The sequence below is a fragment of the Leopardus geoffroyi genome, chromosome E2 (genome assembly GCF_018350155.1).
Source record: "Leopardus geoffroyi isolate Oge1 chromosome E2, O.geoffroyi_Oge1_pat1.0, whole genome shotgun sequence".
NCBI lineage: Eukaryota > Metazoa > Chordata > Mammalia > Carnivora > Felidae > Leopardus > Leopardus geoffroyi.
Window position 1 is genome coordinate 5722938 of NC_059335.1, and position 23043 is coordinate 5745980.

At 42.5% G+C, this 23043-nt stretch overlaps 3 protein-coding genes across 3 annotated transcripts; all 3 read left to right on the forward strand.

Annotated features, from left to right (window-relative positions):
* The first annotated feature begins 1795 nt into the window (after positions 1–1795).
* On the forward strand, positions 1796–9448 carry LOC123577989 (endogenous retrovirus group K member 113 Env polyprotein). The gene is made up of 2 exons (XM_045440444.1): positions 1796–1843; positions 7033–9448. The coding sequence occupies exon 2, from the start codon at positions 7034–7036 to the stop codon at positions 9020–9022; it is 1989 nt and encodes a 662-aa protein (XP_045296400.1). The 5' UTR covers positions 1796–1843; position 7033; the 3' UTR covers positions 9023–9448.
* LOC123578475 (endogenous retrovirus group K member 9 Gag polyprotein) lies at positions 1887–3713 on the forward strand. Its single transcript, XM_045441347.1, has one exon. The coding sequence runs from the start codon at positions 1887–1889 to the stop codon at positions 3711–3713; it is 1827 nt and encodes a 608-aa protein (XP_045297303.1).
* Positions 9449–11957: 2509 nt separating the features above from the next.
* Positions 11958–12958, forward strand: LOC123578476 (vomeronasal type-1 receptor 4-like). The gene is given in 3 exon segments (XM_045441348.1): positions 11958–11966; positions 12082–12663; positions 12665–12958. Coding segments are annotated over 3 exon segments (885 nt in total).
* The last annotated feature ends 10085 nt before the right edge of the window (positions 12959–23043 follow it).

The following is a 23043-nucleotide window of genomic DNA, read 5'->3' on the forward strand; positions in this document are numbered from 1 at the left end:
ATTATGAAAGCAATTAGGCTCATTAGTAAACATTCAGCAAAAAACATTAAAAAAAAATAGGGGCACCTGGGCGGCTCAGTCGGTTCAGCTCAGGTCATGATCTCGCGGTTTGTGGGTCTGAGCCCCGCCTTGGGCTCTGTGCTGACAGCTCAAAGCCTGGAGCCTGCTTCGGATTCTGCGTCTCCCTCTCTCTCTCCCCTCCCCCGTTCATGCTCTGTCTCTCAATAAATAAATAAATAAATAAATAAATAAATAAATAAATAAATAAAACGTTAAAAAATAAGTAAATAAAATAAATAAATAAGATTTGAGGGGCGCCTGCGTGGCTCAGTTTTGCATCCGACTTCAGCCCAGGTCATGATCTCATGGTTCATGAATTTCAGCCCTGCGTCTGGCTCTGTGCTGACAGCTCAGAGCCTGGAGCCTGCTTCAGATTCTGTGTCTTATTCTCACTGTCCTACTCCCATTCATGCTCTGTCTTTCTGTCTCTCAAAAATAAATAAATATTTAAAAAATTAAAAAGATAATAAAGCTTGAGGACCAACGTAACCATTCAATGCTCTTGGATTAAGGAAATAATATTTGCTTATATGCTAATTAAAGGATTGTAAAATTATCTCTTTAAATTATCTGATCCCAGGGGCGCCTGGGTGGTTCAGTTGGTTAAGCATCCAGCTTCATCTCAGGTAATGATCTCACGGTTCATGAGTTCGAGCCCTGCGTCGGGCTCTGTGCTGACACCTTGCAGCCTGGAGCCTGCTTCGGATTCTGTGTGTGTCTCTCTCTCTGCCCCTCCCCCAGTAGTGCTCTATCTCTCTCTGTTTTTCAAAAATAAATAAATGTTAAATAAATTTTAATTATCTAATCCTGTCTAAAAAAAAGCATGCTTTCATTGGTGAGAGGCTCATGAACTTGTGTGTTTCTATGGTTGTTGTTGTTGTTATTATTATTATTATTATTATTATTATTATCATTATTATTATTATTAAAATAAGTAGGCTTCACACCCATCATGGAGCTCAATGCAGGGCTTGAACTCAGGACCCTGAGATCAAGGGTGGGACGCTTAACCAACTGAGCCTCCCAGGTGCCCCTCTACAGTTATTACTCTGTTTAGATTTCCTATATTACATGGGTGGGAGACATGGTGAATATTGGTACACTATATTTTGCAATATATCTGGCCCGAAGACTAGAAATAATTTATTTGGGGACGAAAAACTTTTCAAGGGAACAGAGAATTCAGTGAGACACTGTGGGAGGCCGGACCCCGGTGCCACGCTAAGACCGGGTTGAGCAACGGCTCCCTGTTGACTCAGCCAACCCGGTGGTTCCCCTTCCCGTTCCACCACTTACAAAGGCATACAAAAGCCTTGCCAAGGCTGAGAAATCTAATTCCTGAAGCCTGTGGTCTGTGGGTGTTGGCAATAAGGTTACCCCTTTCTACCCCGGGTCAAATAGGAACAAACATGGGAACTGTGCTTCGCTAGCAATCTATCAACAGGGTCTTGCGGTGACCCGTTTAGAAAGTTCACAATGTACACGGAACTAAATGTTTTGGTTGGCAGCGATCATGCGAAACCTGTTTATTCTTAGAATGGCCTGACCCATAAGAGTCTTGATATAAAAGATTGTGTACCGCAACAGTAAAGTCGTCACTTGGGCCATCAGCCCAGGGGACCCTCCTGTTCCCAAACTGGCTTCTCTTTTCTTTCTTACATTCCCCTACCCTTAGGACCCTGATCTGGGTGCTTGTCGCGCCGGTTGCGACAAGTGGCGCCCGAACGGGGACCTGAGACAACAAGAAGGAAAGCGAAAGCAGATCGCGCGGCGCCTAATTCAGGTAGGGGAACTGTGCTAGCAGCACAGACGTCGGGAGTAAAACTATGGGACAGAAACAGTCTGCGGAGCATGGATATTTTGTAACTGCCTTACAGGCTCTTATGAAGGAGAAGGGAATTAAGGTTTCTCAGTCAGCCCTTAGGGAATTTTTTGACATGGTGCGCGATTATTGCCCATGGTTTCCAGACGGGGGTACAGTTGATTTAAAGGATTGGCAGCGAGTTGGTCAGGAACTTAAGAATCAAATGAAGATTCGTGGGGCTGCTGTTCCAGGGACTTTGTGGTCTACTTGGACCTGTATTAAGGAGGTCCTTGATCCTCAGGATTCTATTGAAATAATTTCTCTTAGCTCGGAAGTAGCCCAACCCCTAATGACTTCAGATGCTCCTCTCCCTCCAAAAACTACTTTCAATGCTCTTTCGGGACAGTCACGGGTGCCTTCACCTTTATCTCCTCTCCCCCTCCTAGAACAGTTATCTGTACAGGATCCAGAAAATGATGGCAACTCCCCTTTTGGGGATCAGGGGGATGATGGGCCGTATTTGGAAGACCAGAGGAAGCCTGCCTTCTTGGCCCCTCTGGTTCAGAAGGTACCTTTAAAAAGACCTTCTTCTCAGGCACAAGATAGAGGCTTACCTCGGCTGGCTTTCCCTATTACTCAGAATCAACAGTCCACTGAACCTTACCCCGTTATGGGAGCTACTCCTTTGCAGCGGACTCTGTACCAAGCGCAACAGCATGGGGAAGACACCTCTGCCTTTCACGCTTACCCTGTTACTCAGCAGGGGGGACAGAGAGTGTACTCCGCCCTAAGTTTTAAGTTGCTGAAGGATTTGAAATCCTCTGCAGCCCAGTATGGTCCAACAGCTCCCTTTACCCTGTCTATGCTTGATAATTTGAGCAGGGAGGCGTTGTGCCCAGGAGATTGGAAGGTCATTGCTCAGGCTTGTTTGAGTGTGGGAGATAACCTCTTGTGGAAAGCAGAATTTGCAGAGAATGCTGAAAAACAGGCTATGTATAATAAAAGAACTAACATACCAGTGGATTTCAACATGCTCACAGGTACAGGACAATATTATGATGTGGGCCTCCAACTGGATTACCCTGAAATCGCGTATAATCAAATTAATACCTGTGCCATTGCAGCTTGGAAAAAACTCCCCTCCACAGGTGGCAGAACTGAGGAATTGTCTAAAATTAGGCAAGGGCCAGATGAGAAGTACCAGGATTTCGTTGGGCGCCTTTTGACTGCAGTCAGTCGTATAGTTACTGATGGGGAGGCAGGTACCATTATTGCAAAACAATTGGCTTATGAAAATGCTAATTCTGCATGTCAGGCAGCCATTCGTCCTTGGAAAAATCAGGGTACCTTGGAGGATTATATTAGACTATGTGCTGACATTGGACCATCTTATATTCAGGGCATTACCTTGGCAGCCGCCTTAAAGGGAATGGACCCCTTACAGGTGCATGCCCAGCTTCAGGGTAAAAACGTAAAAACTAATCCAGGGAAGTTGGGTGGAATAGTGTGTTTCAAATGTGGCCAAAAGGGCCATATGAAGGCCCAATGTCATAGTAAAAAAATAATTCCAACTACCCCCAGTTTGCCCAGTGGCCCTAACATTAATAATAAGCCGGCAACTATTTGTCCCAGATGTAGACGGGGGTATCACTGGGTCAATGAATGCCGCTCTAAAACTGATTGTAATGGCAATCCTCTTCAGGGAGACTGGAAGAGGGGCCAGCCGCAGGCCCCTCAAACAATTGCGGCAATGTTCCCACAGGCACCTTCTCACCCATTGTGTTCAACACTGGAGACCTCCCAGGTATCAGCCAGCTACACCGCGGTACCCCCGCCAGTGCAGGACTAGATCTTTCTCCAGCTCAATCCATTTACCTCGAAGGATGGCAGCCCCCTAAAGCCATCCCCACAGGAATATGGGGACCTCTGCCCAGGAACACTTGGGGGTTATTATTGGGAAGATCTAGCTGGACTCTTAAGGGATTGATGATCTATCCTGGAGTTATTGATGAAGACTACACTGGAGAAATAAAAATTTTGGCCAGCTTAACTATGGGAACTTTGGTGCTTGAGCCCAAGACTCCCATAGCACAATTGATCTTGATACCCCGGATATCCTCCAACAATAAGGCTGTTAAACCTTACCGAGGAAATCAGGGGTTTGGCTCCACAGATCTTTCTTGGGCTAAAGTGATCTCTGTAGAAAAGCCCATGCTTACATTGCATATCCAAGGAGTCCCTTTTGAGGGACTAGTGGATACAGGTGCAGATGTCTCAGTTATCGCTCAAAAAAATTGGCCTGTCACATGGCCTACTCAAGTGACTAATATTCCAATTAAAGGTGTTGGTTACGCCTCTGCTCCGTTGCAAAGCTCTGATTACTTACATTGGAGACTGCCTGATGGTATGACCGGAAGTTTTCAGCCTTTTGTTTTGAATATAGATCTTAATCTTTGGGGCAGGGACATATTAACGGCAATGGATTTGACTCTGGAGACTAAGGCAGTCCCGATTCAAAAACAGACTAATCTCGTTATGCACCTTATGAAGGAAATGGGCTATGTTGACAGGAAAGGCTTGGGGAAAGAGTTGCAAGGGAACCCTGAGCCATATATCCCCAAACCTAAGAGAGACCATTTCAGCCTGGGTTTTTCTTAGGGCCATTGGAAACTCCCCAAGCTATGCCTCTCCATTGGATGACTTCCACTCCAGTGTGGGTTGACCAATGGCCCTTACCTACCATTAAGAGGGAGGCTGCTGCTCACCTCATAGAGGAACAACTACAATTAGGTCATTTAGTTCTCTCCACCAGTCCCTGGAACACCCCAATCTTTGTGATTAGAAAAAAGTCAAATAAATGGAGGTTGCTGCAGGATTTGAGAGCAATTAATGCTGTCATGAAGCCCATGGGGACTTTGCAACCCGGCCTCCCTTCCCCATCGGCCATTCCTTTACAATATCAATTACTAGTTTTGGACTTAAAAGATTGTTTTTTTACTATTCCGTTGGCCCCTGGTGACGGAGAACATTTTGCATTCTCCCTGCCTTCCACTAACTTACAGGAACCTGCTAAGCGGTATCAATGGAAGGTCTTACCACAAGGCATGGCTAACAGTCCAACTTTATGTCAAGAATTTGTGGCCAGAGCAATTGCTCCTTTTAGACAGAGCTTCCCCCATGTATATTGCATCCATTATATGGACGACTTACTTTTGGCTGCTGAAACTGAGGAATTATTACAGGAGGCTTTTATTTCTCTTCAAAGATGCCTTAAAGCATATAATTTGATTGTTGCCCCTGAGAAAGTTCAAAAGGAAGCCCCTTTTGAATACCTAGGGTATCTCATCTCCAAATCAACTGTTCGACCTCAGAAAGTATCAATTAGAACCGGACATTTGACTACTCTAAATGATTTTCAGAAATTATTAGGAGATATAAATTGGATTAGAAATACATTAGGGGTCACCACAGAACAATTACTGCCTTTGTTTAATATTCTAAAAGGAGATAGTTCTCCAGCATCCCCTCGAAGTCTCACTCAAGAAGCTAAAGAAGCTATGAGACATATAGAACAGGCCATTCAGCAGGCCCAAGTCACTAGAATTGACCCTTCTCAGCCTTTGTATCTGATAATATTAAAGCCTCAGGTCATCCCCTTTGCAATTCTGTGGCAATCTCATGGTCCACTTGAATGGCTACATTTAGCCTTACACTCTCTGCATGTCATTAATCCTTTACTATCTATGGTTTGTCTTCTCATCATTAGAGGAAGATCCCGAGCTGTTCGGCTCTTTGGACACGATCCAGAATTTATTGCATGTGCCTTTCTGACACAGAAGCTGGTGGACGCTGCTTTTGCCCAGTCCATCGAATGGCAACTTGCCTTGGCTAATTTTACAGGCCAAATTAAATTTCATCTACCTTCTGATTCTTTAATACAAGGTTTTAATCTTATAGATATTTTGCCCTATAATCCTATTGTTTGTCAGCCGATTGAAGATGCTGCCTCCATTTTTGTGGATGCTAGTAAAGAGGGTAAGATTGCAGTGTATTATGTCACTTCCCAACATAAAAATTTAATCACTTTAAATTATACGACTAAATCTGTCCAAAGGGCCGAGCTTTATGCTGTACAGGTAGCCCTAAAAACTTACCTGGAATCTATAAATGTCTATTCTGACAGTCAATACATTGTCAAAGCCGTGTTGCAACTTCCCACTGCCTTTATACTGACAGCGGATGAGGAACTTTATCATCTATTTCATGCTATACAAAAACTTCTTAATCTACGGCACAATCCAATTTATATCTCTCACATTCGAGCTCACACCGATCTACCTGGTCCCCTAGTTGCTGGGAATCGGATAGCCGATGCAGCAACCCATTTATTGCAAATTCTGCCCATTACCACTCCTTTGGAAACAGCCAAAAGGAGTCATGATAATTTTCATCAGAACGCGGCAGCCCTTCGACGAGAATTCAAAATATCTCGTGAAGCGGCCAGACAAATTGTTAAACAATGCGGCATCTGTCCACAATTCTTCCCGCAGCCGGTCTATGCCATTAATCCTCGGGGTCTTCGGCCCAATGACTTGTGGCAAATGGACGTCACCCAATATTTACCTTTTGGGAAATTGCAATGTCTACATGTGTCTGTAGATACTTGCTCAGGCTATATACATGCTTCAGCCCACTTGGGAGAAGCATTTGTTGATGTACAAAATCACCTATTTTCTGCCTTTGCAACAATGCGCAAACCTCATAAAATAAAAACTGACCATGGTGGTGCTTATACTTCTAAATCTTTTACAGAATTTTGCCACCGACTCCAAACTGAGCATACAACTGGCATTGCTTACAATTCCACAGGACAAGCCATTGTTGAGCGAGCTCACCTGACCTTAAAACAATATTTGCAAAAACTTAAAGAGGGGGAAATATTAAAGGGAAAGATAAAGTATTCCCCACATGTACACCTCACTCTTGTGCTGCATGTTTTAAATTTTTTAAATGTCAATGAGGCAGGGATGACTGCCACAGAGCGTCGCTGGGGAAGGAATCAAGAACCTCTCTTGATGGCTAGATGGAAAGATATGCCGGAAGGCATTTGGCGAGGCCCAGACCCAGTCCTTCGAAAAGGGCGAGGGTATGCTTGTGTTTTTCCACAGGATGAGGAAGCGCCGCGCTGGGTCCCGCTTCAGCTCCTCAGAGATATTACGGTTGCGCCGAAAAATGGCCAAATTGACAGTGACGGAACCCCCCCAAAAGCGACGACGGCGGAGTCATAAGGCGGGTACACCCACCTGGGGACAGATAAAGAACCTGGTGACCCAGGCCACTGATGTCGTGATGGCCTCAGGTAGAGAGGTAACAGCCACACATGTCTTCTTGGCATGCCTGTGCATTCTTACTACAGCCGGGGAGTCTGCCCTCTATTGGGCATACATGGTAGGTCCTCCTACAGTACAACCTGTAACATGGAGAGACCCCACACCCAAAGTATACACCAATCTCACCTTTGTGGGAGGGGAAGATACAGGGTTTCTGCCCACTGTGTCGGCCTCTATAAATTGGACGGCACTCTCTGCAGGAGTACCCATCTGCCTGCAAAGGGAGTCTACGCCGTACAAACTTGCTTATGGGCGTTTGGGTACGAAACCAGTAGGGCGATCTATTACTTATACTATGTGGCAAAATGGCGAGCATAATTCTGAATGGGTGGCCCGCTCCGTTGCCGCTTATTGGCAAAAGAGAGAATTATTAGGAGAATGGATGTTTTTTGGACCGCGTGATCCCCCTCAGAATCTTCCTATATGTCCCTCAGTTGGTCAAGGCCTTACTGGGGACTCACCTTGGGGTAAATGTGCCCAATCCTCTTCATTAAGGATGACTCCTAAAGGCATAAACTATACCATTACAGATTATTCCCGAAAGGCCTGGCATTCATTCTTTCAAGAAACACCTATGGCTATTTTGGAAGTACAAAGGGAAACAAGGAGACCTTTAGTGGCTCCTTTAAGAGATATGGGCCCACCTCCTAACGAGGTACAGGAATACCACAAGGTTATCCCACAAACCATTTTGCAATCCCCTGAAGGAAGAATTCATTCTGATCTTTGGAAGTTATATGCTGCCTTTGATAAAATATATACTAATGACAGCTTTAGTTTTCCAGAATATTATCTTTCTCCAGCTCTACAATTGCGTGCCTGTGTTCCTCCTCCCTACCATTTGATTGTTGGAGATGGGACCATTACTCCAGTGAAAGAAGATGGTCATCAGTTATACCGGCTGACGTGTCCTGCTTGTGTTTTGACCAATTGTTTACCAGTAGATGGGCCCTCTAGAAGTGAAATGAAGGTTTATTTGGTCTTACAACCTCCCTATTGGATGTTGCCAGTAAATGTTACAGGACCTTGGTATCCTAATTATGGGATGCAACTGGCCTTAGAAATCAGTAAACGGCTGCGCAGGACCAGACGGTTTCTTGGACTCTTGATTGCTGGACTTATAGCAGCAGTGACTGTAATTGCCTCTGCAACTGTATCTGTAATATCCTTACATGAAAGTGCCCAAACAGCATCCCATGTAAATGAATTGGCTCATAATGTATCCAAGGTGTTTGCCACTCAAGAACGAATAGACCGTAAATTGGAAGCCCAATTGGAGGCACTACAAGAAGCATTGATATATCTTGGTGATCAGTTTGCTGTTTTGCATACCAGACTTTCTTTAATTTGTCATGATGCATATAAGCATATCTGTGTTACCCCTTTAGAATATACCAATATGACATGGGGACAAGTACGTCGTCATTTGCAAGGGATTTGGCATGACGCTAACACTAGCTTAGACCTCTTACAGCTACAAGAAGAGATAAATGCTATTGCAAGTAGTTCACTCAGTTTCCCTGACCCTGGAAGTCTCGCTGGAACCATACTGCACCAACTTAATGGGTTTAATCCATTTAATATTCTTCAGCATTCCTTTTGGATCTTTATTGGAATTGTTTCCGTAATATCTGTTATACTTGTCTTGCTGTGTTGTTTCTGGAGATGGGGTCTCACTGCCTTTACCACATACCAAGCCAGGATGCACATGTTACAATTACAAACAATAGGGGGAAATGCGGGAGGCTGGACCCCGGTGCCAGGCTAAGACCGGGTTGAGCAACGGCTCCCTGTTGACTCAGCCAACCCGGTGGTTCCCCTTCCCGTTCCACCACTTACAAAGGCATACAAAAGCCTTGCCAAGGCTGAGAAATCTAATTCCTGAAGCCTGTGGTCTGTGGGTGTTGGCAATAAGGTTACCCCTTTCTACCCCGGGTCAAATAGGAACAAACATGGGAACTGTGCTTCGCTAGCAATCTATCAACAGGGTCTTGCGGTGACCCGTTTAGAAAGTTCACAATGTACACGGAACTAAATGTTTTGGTTGGCAGCGATCATGCGAAACCTGTTTATTCTTAGAATGGCCTGACCCATAAGAGTCTTGATATAAAAGATTGTGTACCGCAACAATAAAGTCGTCACTTGGGCCATCAGCCCAGGGGACCCTCCTGTTCCCAAACTGGCTTCTCTTTTCTTTCTTACATTCCCCTACCCTTAGGACCCTGATCTCGGTGTTTGTCGCGCCGGTCGCGACAAGACACACGTGTTTCATGGCTAGTCCCACACGTGTCAGACTTCAGTATTTCCTCCTTCCTCCCTATGAGACCCTGTCTGCCTCCAGGGATCAAGGAGAAGAAAGAGCCCTCCAAATACTTGCAAAGGTCTCTTTGGAGATGATAACTAGAAACCTGCTGTTGTTTTCAGCAATTAATAATTGGGAAAAAAAGTTTGTCACCCCCAAACCTGTACTCTCACTGTGGATACAGGTGAAGAGAAAATTGCAGTTCCATAGGGAAGCAACATCACAGAACCGCAAGTCCGTGTCTAGTGGTCTGGCAGCTTAACCTCTCTCTCACATGATACTAGCTGTGGTGACCATCGTGTTAACCCCCCTGTCCTGGCAGCCAGAGAGACTCCAGTGAATATTTCTATTTCAGTCTAAGGGGGCAGAGTCTGCAAGCAAAGAGGGGTATCAGGAGTCTAGGTAAGTGATCATATTGAGGAAACAAAATGACGCTTCTGGGTTTCAGCCTGGTCCAGTGCCAAAGCCACACAGGAAGGAGGAATAATTCTGATGCTTGAGTTGAATTGGTAAAGAGAGACAGGGTCCTAGACTTTCACCAATCCCTAATGGTTCCTGATGTGATTTAGTATAACCCTGACAGTGACAGTTGGTGTTTAATCCAAGTGATAATGAAATGTGACTTTTAATGTGAATCATGGCTGTAGTTCTAAAATAGATCTGCAGTCAGGCTACCTTACTAGTGTGGGTCAGGATTACTACAGGTGCCTATAACACCCCCATGGTTAATAAACGCTAGAAAAAAATCTACAGAATTATCAAATCCTTTGCAGAAGCAGTGCATATGAATGACAATGGCTGGAGGAGAAATGTTTCTCTAACTCAGGGTGTGTGACATGATTAGTAGAGACATTAATTTTTTCCTATTGAAAATATCCATGATCTGTTGATGTTAGTAAGACCATTTTTCCATCTTTGAATTAGGGGAGGAGCACTTAAAGAAATGACAATATTACAAAATGGATTTCAGATGACCATTAGACACAAAACTATCTTGTGAGCAATTCTCCATTTTAAAATTTTATCATATCGGGGCACCTGGGTGGCTCAGTCGGTTAAGCGTCCGACGTCAGCTCGGGTCATGATCTCATGGTCTGTGAGTTCGAGCCCCGTGTTGAGTTCTGTGCTGACAGCTCAGAGCCTGAAGTCTGCTTCGGATTCTGTGTCTCCCTCTCTCTCTCTGCCCCTCCCCTGCTCATGCTCTGTCTCTCTCTGTCTCAAAAATAAAATAAAAACATTAAAAAAAATTTTTTTAAATATTATCATATCAATCACAAGCTCTGAAATTTCAATTTATAAAATGTACAAGTTTTCACATCTTAGAGATTTCATTTGATATATGTGTCATAGGTAAACATGTTTAACAAAGCTTGCCTTATTTCCAATGTGTTTTCTTTTTTAAAATTAATTTATTTGAGAGAGAGAGAGAGTGTATAAGTAGAGGAGGGGCAGAGGAAGGGAGGCAGAGAGAGAATCTCAAGCAGGATCCACATTGTCAGCACAGAGCCTGATGTGGGGCTCAATCTCACAACCCTGGGATCATGACCTGAGCCAAAATCAAGAGTCGGATGCTTAACCAACTGAGCCACCCATATGCCCCGTCAATGTGTTTTCTTAAGCTATGTTACTAAACACATTGGTTTGGAACTTGAAATTAGTGATACTGAGTTTCTACTCTATAGTACTTTATCACATATTGGTGTTTCAAGTTCCATAGCTCAGAGCATAATAGAGCATTAAGTGATTTTTGTGATAGGTGTCATTTCATTGCTGATATAAAAGCAAATTAGTGTTTCTGTGGCCAATCCACACAGCCAGTAGTGCATTCTTTCAATATAACTTGTTATGGAGCAGGTCTGTATACAATTATACTACAATCAGTGCACCTAGATTTTATGAAGATATTTATAACCTTATTCATAATAGGTCTTAGCCTATATAATAAAAATTTACACATAAATGGAAACTTGTTACAAAAATATAAAAATGCCAAGTATAAAATTATATTTACAAAAACATCTAAATATACACCTGTATTTTGAAGAATACATCTAACTAGCTTTGTTAGAACAGCATTGTGCTTAAAGGCACTGCCATTATACCAGCCCAGTCAGGTTCAAATGTCCCCATTCCCATAAAAACTTTGAATTTGACAAATCACTAACCTTTCTCCATCTCAGTGCTCCTTATTTTGTCCATGATAATGCTCATACTGACACTCTCATGAAGTTGTGAAGAATCCAGGATGTACATACACACCTTTTCTAGTATTAATCATACTCTGTAGAAAGTACCTAACATTAACAGTCAATACATGAAAACCTGTTAAAATGTGTTAATTGTAAACAATTATTTCTAAGTGGGAGCTAAAGTAAGAAGAAAATATTGAATTCAAGCTGACATGACACATGTAATCATGCCTCACGTCCCCACACAGGAATCTCTGGCTCAGAAGATGACTATTGCTCCCTGGGAACTGGGAGAAAGGCCAACAGGGATTTGGCAATGAGATTGATCTATTACAGACGATAGTTGGGGTTCTGGGGAATTTCTCTCTTCTTTGCCATTATCTTTTCCTTCACTTGAGAGAATGCAGGGCAATGTCCACAGATCTGATTCTCAAGCACCTGATTGTGGCCAATCTCTTAGTTATTTTTTTCCAAAGGAATCCCCCAAACATGGTAGGTTTGGACGTGGAACATTCCCTTAGCGATTTTGAATGCAAACTTGTTTTCTATGTTCACAAAGTGGGCAGGAATGTGGCCATTGGAACCATCTGCCTCTTGACTGTTTTCCAGGTGATCATGATCAGTCCTGTGGACTCCAGGTGGGCAGGGCTTAAAGTGAAAGCTCTGAAGCACCTGGGCACCTCCAACATCCTCTGCTGGGTCCTGAACATGATGCTAAATATTATGGTTCTTTTCTTTATGACCAGAAAAAGGAGCAACACAAACATAACAAGGAAAAGAGATTATGGCTACTGTTATTGCATAAGTAGTAGCTATATAGTACAGTCACTGTATGTAGCATCAGGATTATCCCATGATGGTTTCTGTTTGGGGCTCACAATCTGGGCCAGTGGCTCCATGGCCTTCATCCTGCGCAAGCAGGCACAAGCAGCAGGTCCAATACATTCTTAGGAACAATCTTTCCACCAGATCCTCCCCTGAGACGAGAGCCACCCAAAGCATCCTTGTCCTGGTGAGCACCTCTGTGTCCTTGTGGGCACTGTCATTCTTGCACATTTGTGTGGTAGTGTTTAACAACCCCAGCCTGTGGCTGAGAAACACTTCTACACTAATCGCTGCATGTTTCCCTATGGTCAGCCCCTGCATGCTCATGAGTTATGACCCCAGAGTGTCTACCCTCTGCTTTCCTTATAAAGGAACACAAATCACTTAAACTTGTCACAAATATGTAAACTGTATGTTTAGTCAAATGGTTATTTGTTTATTCACAATCCCCTTCAGTGTAGAAACACAGCTATGAAATAGTCACAAGAGTAGCAAACAAGAATGACCAACCTTCTGCTCCTAAGTAAATAATGTGAATGGCAACTGTAAATGAAATATAATCATGTTAATATTTATGTAATTGAAATTTATTTATTTATTTACTTATTTATTTTTGAAATTTTAATCTTTATTTATTTTTGAGAGAGAGAGAGAGAGACAGGCAGAGCTCCAGTGGGGGCGGAACAGAGAGAGAGAGAGGGAGACACAGAATCCGAAGCAGGCTCCAGGCTCTGAGCTGTCAGCACAGAGCCCGATGTGGGGCTTGAACTCATGAACTGTGAGTTCATGACCTAAGCCAAAGTCGGACACTTAAATGACTGAGCAACCCAGGTGGTCCTATGTAATTGAAATTTATTAATGTTTGCTGTGGAGGAGTTCAGCTTCTATAAAGTGATTATTCCAGAAACAATTTGGAGATTATAAAGAAGTCATTAAGAATACAACTTTCAGGGCATCTGGATGACTCAGTTGGTTAAGCATCCAACTCTTGGTTTCAGCTCAGATCATGATCTCATGGTTTGTGAGATCGAGCCTTGTGTTGTGCTGTGTGCTGACATTCGGGAGCCTACTTGGGATTCTTTCTCTCTGCCTGTCCCTCACTCATGTGCTCTCTCAAAATAAGACTTTTAAAAAAACAAAAAGGATACAGCTTTCAACCTGACACAAATTTTCCAGACATTGAGTGCTAATAAGATTGTGGGAAAAGTTCCCTAAAACAGGAGCACCAATACAGATTGTCATTCAAGAAACTGAAAACTGAAGAGCAGTAAGTGAAATTGGTGGGTAAATTCAATTTCAGATAGTACAGCCATTGAGGGATAAGTAATGAATTTTACATTACATCTTCACAGAGACCCTAGTCATTTGAAATAAGACGTTATGAAAGGAGAGGAGTATATTTAAAACATTTTCATGGGGAAGTAGCCATTTAAACTGAAGTCAGACAAATGAGATATAATTTTGCAGATTTTTTAAAAATATTGTGCAAAGTGTTGCTTATTAAAAATGCGTTCCACTTGGGATAAAATTTTATGGATTTGGGAATCTGCATAAGGTAGTTTCTTTCTATGATGTGAAGATGCCAGTTGGGCATGTTGGCAGAAATACGTTCCCAAGGTGCAATCCCATGACCCAGAGGTAAAGAATAAGGTTAGGGCAGTGTCTTCCATTACTCAAGAAGTGATGGGGGAATGGCCATTTGGAGGGGTAAACCATGAATCCACTTTATTGATGTGTAATTTTTGGCCTGTGGCTATTGAAAGGAAGAAAATAGACATTTCTACAATTTTACAAATTATTTTAATACTGGTTTCTGCTATATTTATATCATAAAGCTAATAGGAGGAACTGAAGTTTTCAATATTAGAAACAAAGAATTTGTTTTGCCTGATATATATATATATATATATATATATATATGCATATATATATATATATATAAAATTTTCTATCAAAGAAATGAGAAACATATCTTAAACTCACGGTACACTTAAAGATATGTACAACATATTACACACTAAACGATATGCTTGTGTGTATTTCCATCTGTGTATTTGTATTTGAATGTATATACATATGTGTATTCATGATTGTTGTGTTTATAAATGCACAAGTATACATTTAAGATCAAATTATGTTTGTTTTGCATCCAAAACATTGGAAAATTATAAATTAATGAAAAATAATAGCAAACTGCTTTAACATTAAATTCTATTTTATTTGATATGTGTATACAGACATCAGTTGTTTAAATTTACATGAAACACATTTTTCATTTTTTTTATATGAATCCTTAAATTTGAGGTATCTCTCTTGGAAAAATACCCAAATGAATACACTAATTTTTTTTTTTTTACTTATTTAGAAGTAGCCTTTACGGCTAATACAAAAGTGCATATATTTAAGAATGGATTCAACAAGTTCGTGTCCAATCTTCATTATACCTGTTATATTTTCTTATTCTTTCTAAATTAATTTTTTCATATCAAGTATTTAAAATAACTGTAACTTGGGACACCTGAGTGGCTCAGTTGGTTGAGCATCTGACTTCAGCTCAGGTCATGATCTCACAGTTAGTGAGTTCAAGCCCCACATCAGGCTATCTGCTGTCAGCACAGAGCCTGCTTCAGATCCTCTGTCCCTGGCTCTCTGCCCCTCCCCTGCTCTCTCTCTCTCTCTCTCTTTTTTCTCTCTCAAAAATAAACAAACATTTAAAATAACTAGGTGCTTCTGGATGGCTCAGTCGGTTAAGCATTGGACTTCAGCTCAGGTCATGATCTCATAGTCTGTGAGTTCGAGCCCTACGTCTCACTCTGTGCTGACAGCTCAGAGCCTGGAGCCTGCTTCAGATTCTGTGACTCCCTCTCTCTCTGCCCCTCCCCCGCTCACGGTCTGTCTCCCTCTGTCTCAAAAATAAATAAAAACATTAAAAAATGTTTTTTTAAGTTTTTAAAATGCTTCTTCTGTTATGTCCTGCAGATCCTAGACAGCCAGAAGCATTCATTCTTGGGTAAAGATTTGAGGGAATTTGAGTTTAGGGCTGAACTTTGTGTTATTGGTGGAAGAGGTCCTCAAGAAGATGTGACCACCGCTTGACTTAAGAGCTTGCCCTAGGCAACAGGCTCCTCATTCCCTCTCCTTCCCTTGGAACGTATACTCTGCCCACTGTGCCTAGTGGGAGCTGTTCCAATGACATAGCCTTGAGAGTAAGAGGTTGTTGAGACCATCTGTGCAGTGCACGTGACTAAATCCTGCTAAAACCACTCCATAAACTTCTAAGATTCTGGCAGATGGGTATGAAGATCTACTCATCTTGTGGCCACCCAAGACAAGCCTCTTAAGTTCCTTTGCTCATTGAAGCTGCCACCTACCAAACTGAGTGGCCTGCCTCTTTCTTCAGTGTCTGTCTACCCTCTGTGGACTGCCAGTTTCAGATTTCACCCAGAAGCTCATGAGTTTGTGACCCAACAGTTATGCTAGAAGTACCAGGTAATCTAGAGGCATCTGTGAAGGGCCAACTTAGAATAGGGTCTATGGGGAGCCCTATTCATTTATACCATGCAAGATGGTTCTGGGTGTCCAGTTCCAGGACCTTGATGTTAGATTTCAGGCAGGTGATTTACAGGAAGCACTCGATTCAGGTATGCACCTCTGTCTTTGGGCACCCACCAAAAATGGATTTATCTTACCTATCTCCCCATACATCCATGGGAAGGAAGAGAATTAAAATAGGGGAGGAACAATGAAGCACCCATGGAGGGGATGGTATCGAGTTGGTGGAAAGAACAGTTTTGTGCTACAGATTCTGGTCTTAGGAGTGTCTGGGCTCTGACTCAGACCTGTGCTCTTGAGGCCAAGTGCATTCTAGGTAAGTGGTTCATAGGCTGAGGTCTTTGGAGGGACCAGCTTCCTCTACTGGCTTTCGTGGCCAGTATGGAGCAGGGATGTGCTGGGAGTCTTTTGGACACATAATCTAATGTGTGGCATTTGGGTGGGGACTACTTGGAGCACTAGCATGTGAGGAGTAAGTCCCTGGGACTCAGTGGGAACCCAGGGGCCAGAATCACAGCATTGCTCTGGATATACACCTGGGTCTGCAGGGTAGAAGATCCCCACATTTCAATGTAAGAATTCCTCTCTCCAGTCCCTTTTTCCTGGGAAGCCTCCACTCTTTCTGAGGCCCTGCCACGCTGGGGAAGAGGTACAGGAAGCCCCAGAACAGAAAAGGAAATAAAAAATATATGGTGTGGCATATGAAGTCACAGTTGGTGGGACATTATGTTTTATATCCAAGTGCAAGGACCTATTAGCAATTCCCCGTCAATAGTGAAAGTGTGCTCATGATGGTGAAGGAATCCCATGTCTCAGAACCATATGTATAACCCACATGTGCACAGATCAATATGATTAATGATCTATTTGTCATAATGTGTATGACAGCAGGTGACAGACATATTTAGCCCTGGACATGTATAAATAGGAGGTGTTTCAAAAAGATGGTTCATTGGTAATCAACATGGAATATGATGTAGCATTTCAGAGGATTTGGTATAAGAATATCTCCTTCCTAGGTCACTGATTGAGGAAGGAAAAATTATTGAATAAGTGTAATATGATAATATTTATGGAAATATTGAACCAAGAAAAAAAGAATGTTAATGCTGTGTGTGTATATTTTTCATACAATTTGGGGCATAGTCTAAAATTCCATAAGAAGGAGGATACAATTGGCACAAAAACAGACACATAGACCAATGGAATAGAATAGAAACCCCAGAACTAGACCCACAAACGTAGGGCCAACTAATCTTTGACAAAGCAGGAAAGAATATCCAATGGAAAAAAAGACAGTCTCTTTAACAAATGGTGCTGGGAGAACTGGACAGCAACATGCAGAAGGTTGAAACTAGACTACTTTCTCACACCATTCACAAAAATAAACTCAAAATGGATAAAGGACCTGAGAGACAGGAAACCATCAAAACCCTAGAAGAGAAAACAGGAAAAGACCTCTCTGACCTCAGCCACAACAATCTCTTACTCGACACATCCCCAAAGGCAAGGGAATTAGAAGCAAAAATGAACTATTGGGACTTCATGGAGATAAAAATCTTCTTCACAGCAAAGGAAATAATCAACAAAACTAAAAAGCAACCAATAGAATGGAAAAGATATTTGCAAATGACATATCGGACAAAGGCCTAGTATCCAAAATCTATAAAGAGCTCACCAAACTCCACACCTGAAAAACAAATAACCCAGTGAAGAAATGGGCAGAAAACACGAATAGACACTTCTCTAAAGAAGACATCCGGATGGCCAATAGGCACATGAAAAGATGCTCAACGTCACTCCTCATCAGGGAAACACAAATCAAAACCACACCGAGATATCATCTCATGCCAGTCAGAGTGGTCAAAATGAACAAATCAGGAGACTATAGATGCTGGAGAGGATGTGGAGAAACAGGAACCCTCTTGCACTCTTGGTGGGAATGCAAACTGGTGCAGCCGCTCTGGAAAACAGTGTGGAGGTTCCTCAAAAAATCGAAAATAGACCTACCCTATGACCCAGCAGTAACACTGCTAGGAATTTACCCAAGGGATACAGGAGTACTGATGCATAGGGGCACTTGTACCCCAATGTTTATAGCACCACTCTCAACAATAGCCAAAGTATGGAAAGAGCCTAAATGTCCATCAACTGATGAATGGATAAAGAAATTATGGTTTATATATACAATGGAGTACTACCTGGCAATGAGAAAGAATGAAATATGGCCCTTTGTAGCAACATGGATGGAACTGGAGAGTGTTATGCTAAGTGAAATAAGCCATACAGAGAAAGACAGATACCATATGTTTTCACTCTTATGTGGATCCTGAGAAACTTAACAGGGACCCATGGGGGAGGGGAAGGAAAAAAAAAAAAAGAGAGAGGTTAGAGTGGGAGAGAGCCAAAGCATAAGAGACTCTTAAAAACTGAGAACAAACTGAGGGCTGATGGGGGGTGGGAGGGAGGGGAGGGTGGGTGATGGGTATTGAAGAGGGCATCTTTTGGGATGAGCACTGGGTGTTGCATGTAAACCAATTTGACAATAAATTTCATATATTAAAAAAAAAAGGAGGATACAAGACAAACAGCTAAAACTGGATGCGGGATAATTAACATGGGATTTCTTTTACTTCGTTCTATAACTATTTTATAATTACATTTATTTCTACATGTACAGGCATACCAGAAATATTGTGGGTTTTGCTCTAGACAACCCTGACAAAGTGAGTATCACAATAAAGCAAGTCAAGTAAATGTTTTGGTTTCCTAGTGCATATAAATGTTTACGTGACACTGTAGTCTATTGAGTATGCAATAGCATTATGTCTAACAAAAGTATATATACCTTAATTTTAAAATACTTTATTGCTACAACGTGCTAACCATCATCTGAGCTTTCATTGAGTTGTGATCTTTTTGCTGGTGGACAGGGTCTTGCCTCCATGTTGATTTGGCTGCTGACTTGTCAGAGTGGTGATTGCAGAGGAGTGGCTGTGACAATTTCTTAAAATAAGAGAACAGTGAAGTTTGCCACATGGATTGACTCTTCTTTTCACGAACAATTTCTCTGTAGCACGTGGTGCTGTTCCATATCATTTCACCCAGCAGAACTACTTTCAAAACTGGAGTCCATCCACCCAAGCCTTGCTGCTGCTTTATCTCCTAAGTCTATTTAATATTCTAAAGATTTTGTGGTCATTTCAACAATCTTCCACAGCATCATCACCAGGAGTAGATCCCAACTCAAGAAACTACTTTTATTGCTTATCCATAAAAAGCAACTTTTCATCCATTAAAATTTTATCATGTGATTGCAACAATTCAGTTCCATCTTCAAGTTCCACTTTTTTTTTTTAACGTTTATTTATTTTTGAGAGAGAGACAAAAAGAGAGCATGCACGCACACACACAAGCAGGGGAGGGGCAGAAAGAGAGGAAGACACAGAATCCAAAGCAGGCTCCAGGCTCCAAGCTGTCAGAACAGACCCTGACGCAGGGCTCAAACTCATGAACCACAAGATCATGACCTGAGCTGAAGCCAGACGCTTAACCGACTGAGCCACCCAGGTGCCCCCAAACTTCTAATTCAGGTTCTCTTGCTGTTTCCACCACATCTGCAGTAGGTTCCTCCCTGAAGTCTTGAACCCTTCAACTTCATCCATGAGGGTTGGAATCAACTTCTTCCAAACTCCTGCTCATATTGATATTTTGAGCTCTTCTCATGAATCAGAAATGTTCTTTTTAAAAAAATGTTTTATTTATTTTGACAGAGAGAGAGAGAGAGTCAGGAAGGGACAGAGAGAGAATCCCAAGCAGGCTCTGTGCTGTAAGCACAGAGCTCAATGTGTGGCTTGATCTTGTGAACTGTGAGATCATGATCTTATCCAAAATCAAGAGTCGGATGCTTAACCTACTGAGCCACCCAGGTGCACCTGAGTCAAAAATGTTCTTAATGGCATCTAGAATGGTGAATTCATTCCAGAAAGTTTTCAGTTCACTTTGCCCAGATTCACCAGAGGAATCACAATCTATGGCAGTCAAAGGCTTATGAAATTGCTTTCTTTTTTTAAAAAAAAATTTTTTAACGTTTTTTTATTTTTGAGACAGGGAGAGACAGAGCATGAACAGGGGAGGGTCAGAGAGAGGGAGGCACAGAATCTGAAATAGGTTCCAGGCTCTGAGCTGTCAGCACAGAGCCCAATGCAGGTCTCAAACTCACGGACCACAAGATCATGACCTGAGCTGAAGTCAGCCCCTTAACTGACTGAGCCACCCAGGTGCCCCAAAATTGCTTTCTTAAATAATAAGACTGGAAAGTCAAAATGGCTTCTCAATCCATGGGTTGCAGAATGGATGTTGTGTTAGCAGGCATGCAAAGAACAATAATCTCATTGTGTGTCCCCATCAGAGCCCTTGGGTGACCAGGTGCGTTGTCAATAAGTGGTCACATTTTGAAAGAAATCTTTTTTTTTTTTTTTTTTTTTTCCTGAGCAGTAGGTCTCAACAGTGGGCTTAAAATATTCAGTAACTGTGTCGTAAACAGATGTGCTGTCATCCTGGCTTTGCTGTTCCATTTAGAGAGCACAGGCAGAGTAGATATAGCATAATTCTTAAGGACTCTAGAATTTTCAGAATGGTCACTGAGCACTGGTTTCCACTTAGGGGCGCCTGGGTGGCGCAGTCGGTTAAGCGTCCGACTTAGGCCAGGTCATGATCTCGCGGTCCGTGAGTTCGAGCCCCGCGTCAGGCTCTGGGCTGATGGCTCAGAGCCTGGAGCCTGTTTCCGATTCTGTGTCTCCCTCTCTCTCTGCCCCTCCCCCGTTCATGCTCTGTCTCTCTCTGTCCCAAAACAAATAAATAAACGTTGAAAAAAAAAAAGTCAGAAGCTGCATTAGCCTCTAAAAGGAGCCAGCCTGTCCTCAGAGGCTTTGAAGCCAGGCATTGACTTCTCCTCTCTAGCAATGAAAGTCGCACATGACATCTTCTTCCAGTAGAAGGTTGTTTTGTCTACACTGGAAATCTGTTGTTTGGTGTAGCCACATTCACAAAAGATCTTAGTGAGCTCTGGACAACTTGTTGCAGCTTCTACATCAGCACTTGCTGCTTCACCTTGTGATGTTACGGAGATGGCTTCTTTCCTTCAGCTTCCTGAACCACCTCCGCTAGCTTCAGACTGCTCATCTGCCACCTCCATGCCTCTTTCATGGCCTTCACAGAACTGAAGGGAGTCAGGGCCTTGCACTGGATTAGGCTTTGGCTTAAGGGAATGTTGTGGCTGTTTTGATCTTCTCTGCAGACCATGACAGATTTCTCCATATCAGCGTAGGCTCTTTTGCCTTCTTATTTGTGTGTTCACTGGACTAGCACTTTTAACTTCCTTCAAGAACTTTTCCTTTGCATTCACAGTTTGGCTGTTTGGTACGACAGACCCAGCTTTCAGCCTGTCTTGGCCTTCGACATGCCTTCTCACTACGCTTAATCATTTCTAGCTTTTGATTTAAGCTGAGAGGCATGTGACTCTTCCTTACAGTTGGAAGCCACTCCCTCTCTCTCTGCTCCTCCCCCCTTTCTCTGAATAAATAAATTTATATTAAGTCGCCTGATCTCAATGCTGTTGTGTCTCAGGGAATAAGGAGGTCTGGGGAGAGAGAGAGAGAGAGAGAAACGGGGACATAGCTGGCCAGTGGAGCACTCCGAACACACACAACATTTATCGATTAAGTTTGTCATCTTACGTGGCTGTGGTTTGTGGCACCCCAAAGCAATTACAATAGTAACTTCAAAGATCACCAATCACAGATCACCATCACAAATATATTAATGGAAAAGTTTGGACTATTGCAGGAATTACCAAAACGTGACAGAGACACAAAGTGAGCAACTTTCTGTTAGAACAATGGTTCTGATAGATTTGCTGGAGGCGGGGTTACCAGAAAGTTTCAACTGAAGCAAAACAAAGTGAAGAATAACAAAATGAGGTATGCGTATTTTGTATTTCCAACCTAACAAATTGCCACATACTTAGTGGCTAATATAACACCCACTTATGGTCTCACAGTTCATAAATCAGAAGTTCTGTAGGCTTGGCTGGGTACGCTGCTTAGAAGCTCAAAAATCAAAAATCCAGAGGGCAACCCACATGGGCTCTTCTGTGTAACACTAGGGAAGAATTCGGGTTCCAAGATCCTTTGGTTATTGGCAGAAATTATTTCCTCCTCATGGTTTCTATGTGCCCCTAGTCACCTGTCTCCAAAGAGAGTCACAGCATGGGAAGAAACCCTCAGGCCTCTCATCTCTAACTTACTCCTTGGTCTAAGACTTCATCTGGTTACATTGTGCCCATTCGATAAACCCTTTTTGTGGTCACTTTATCACCTACACGCAGAACCTTAAGGACATCTGCAAAGTCCCTCTTGTAAATTTTTTTTTAACGTTTATTTATTTTTGAGACAGAGAGAGACAAAGCATGAACAGGGGAGGGTCAGAGAGAGGGAGACACAGAATCTGAAGCAGGCTCCAGGCTCTGAGCTGTCAGCACAGAGCCCGATGTGGGGCTCGAACTCACGGACCGTGAGATCATGACCTGAGCCTAAGTCGGCCACTTAACCGACTGAGCCACCCAGGCGCCCCTGCAAAGTCCCTCTTGTAATGAGACATGACATAAACCTCCCAGTTACAACAGTGGGTGGAGATGTATTGGCCACATTATGAGACCAGTGATTTTTCTCAATGAAAACATAGGTTTAAAATAAATTTCAGTAAATCTGCAAAAATAGTACAACTCTTCAAATGGTTTCCAATAAGGGGAAAAAATAAAAGGAAAAAGAATACTTAGAAATTTAAGTTTTACCTTGCTCTGTCTCATATTTTAATAAAGCACATATTATATTCTAGCAACAGTGGGACAAAGGGATTTTC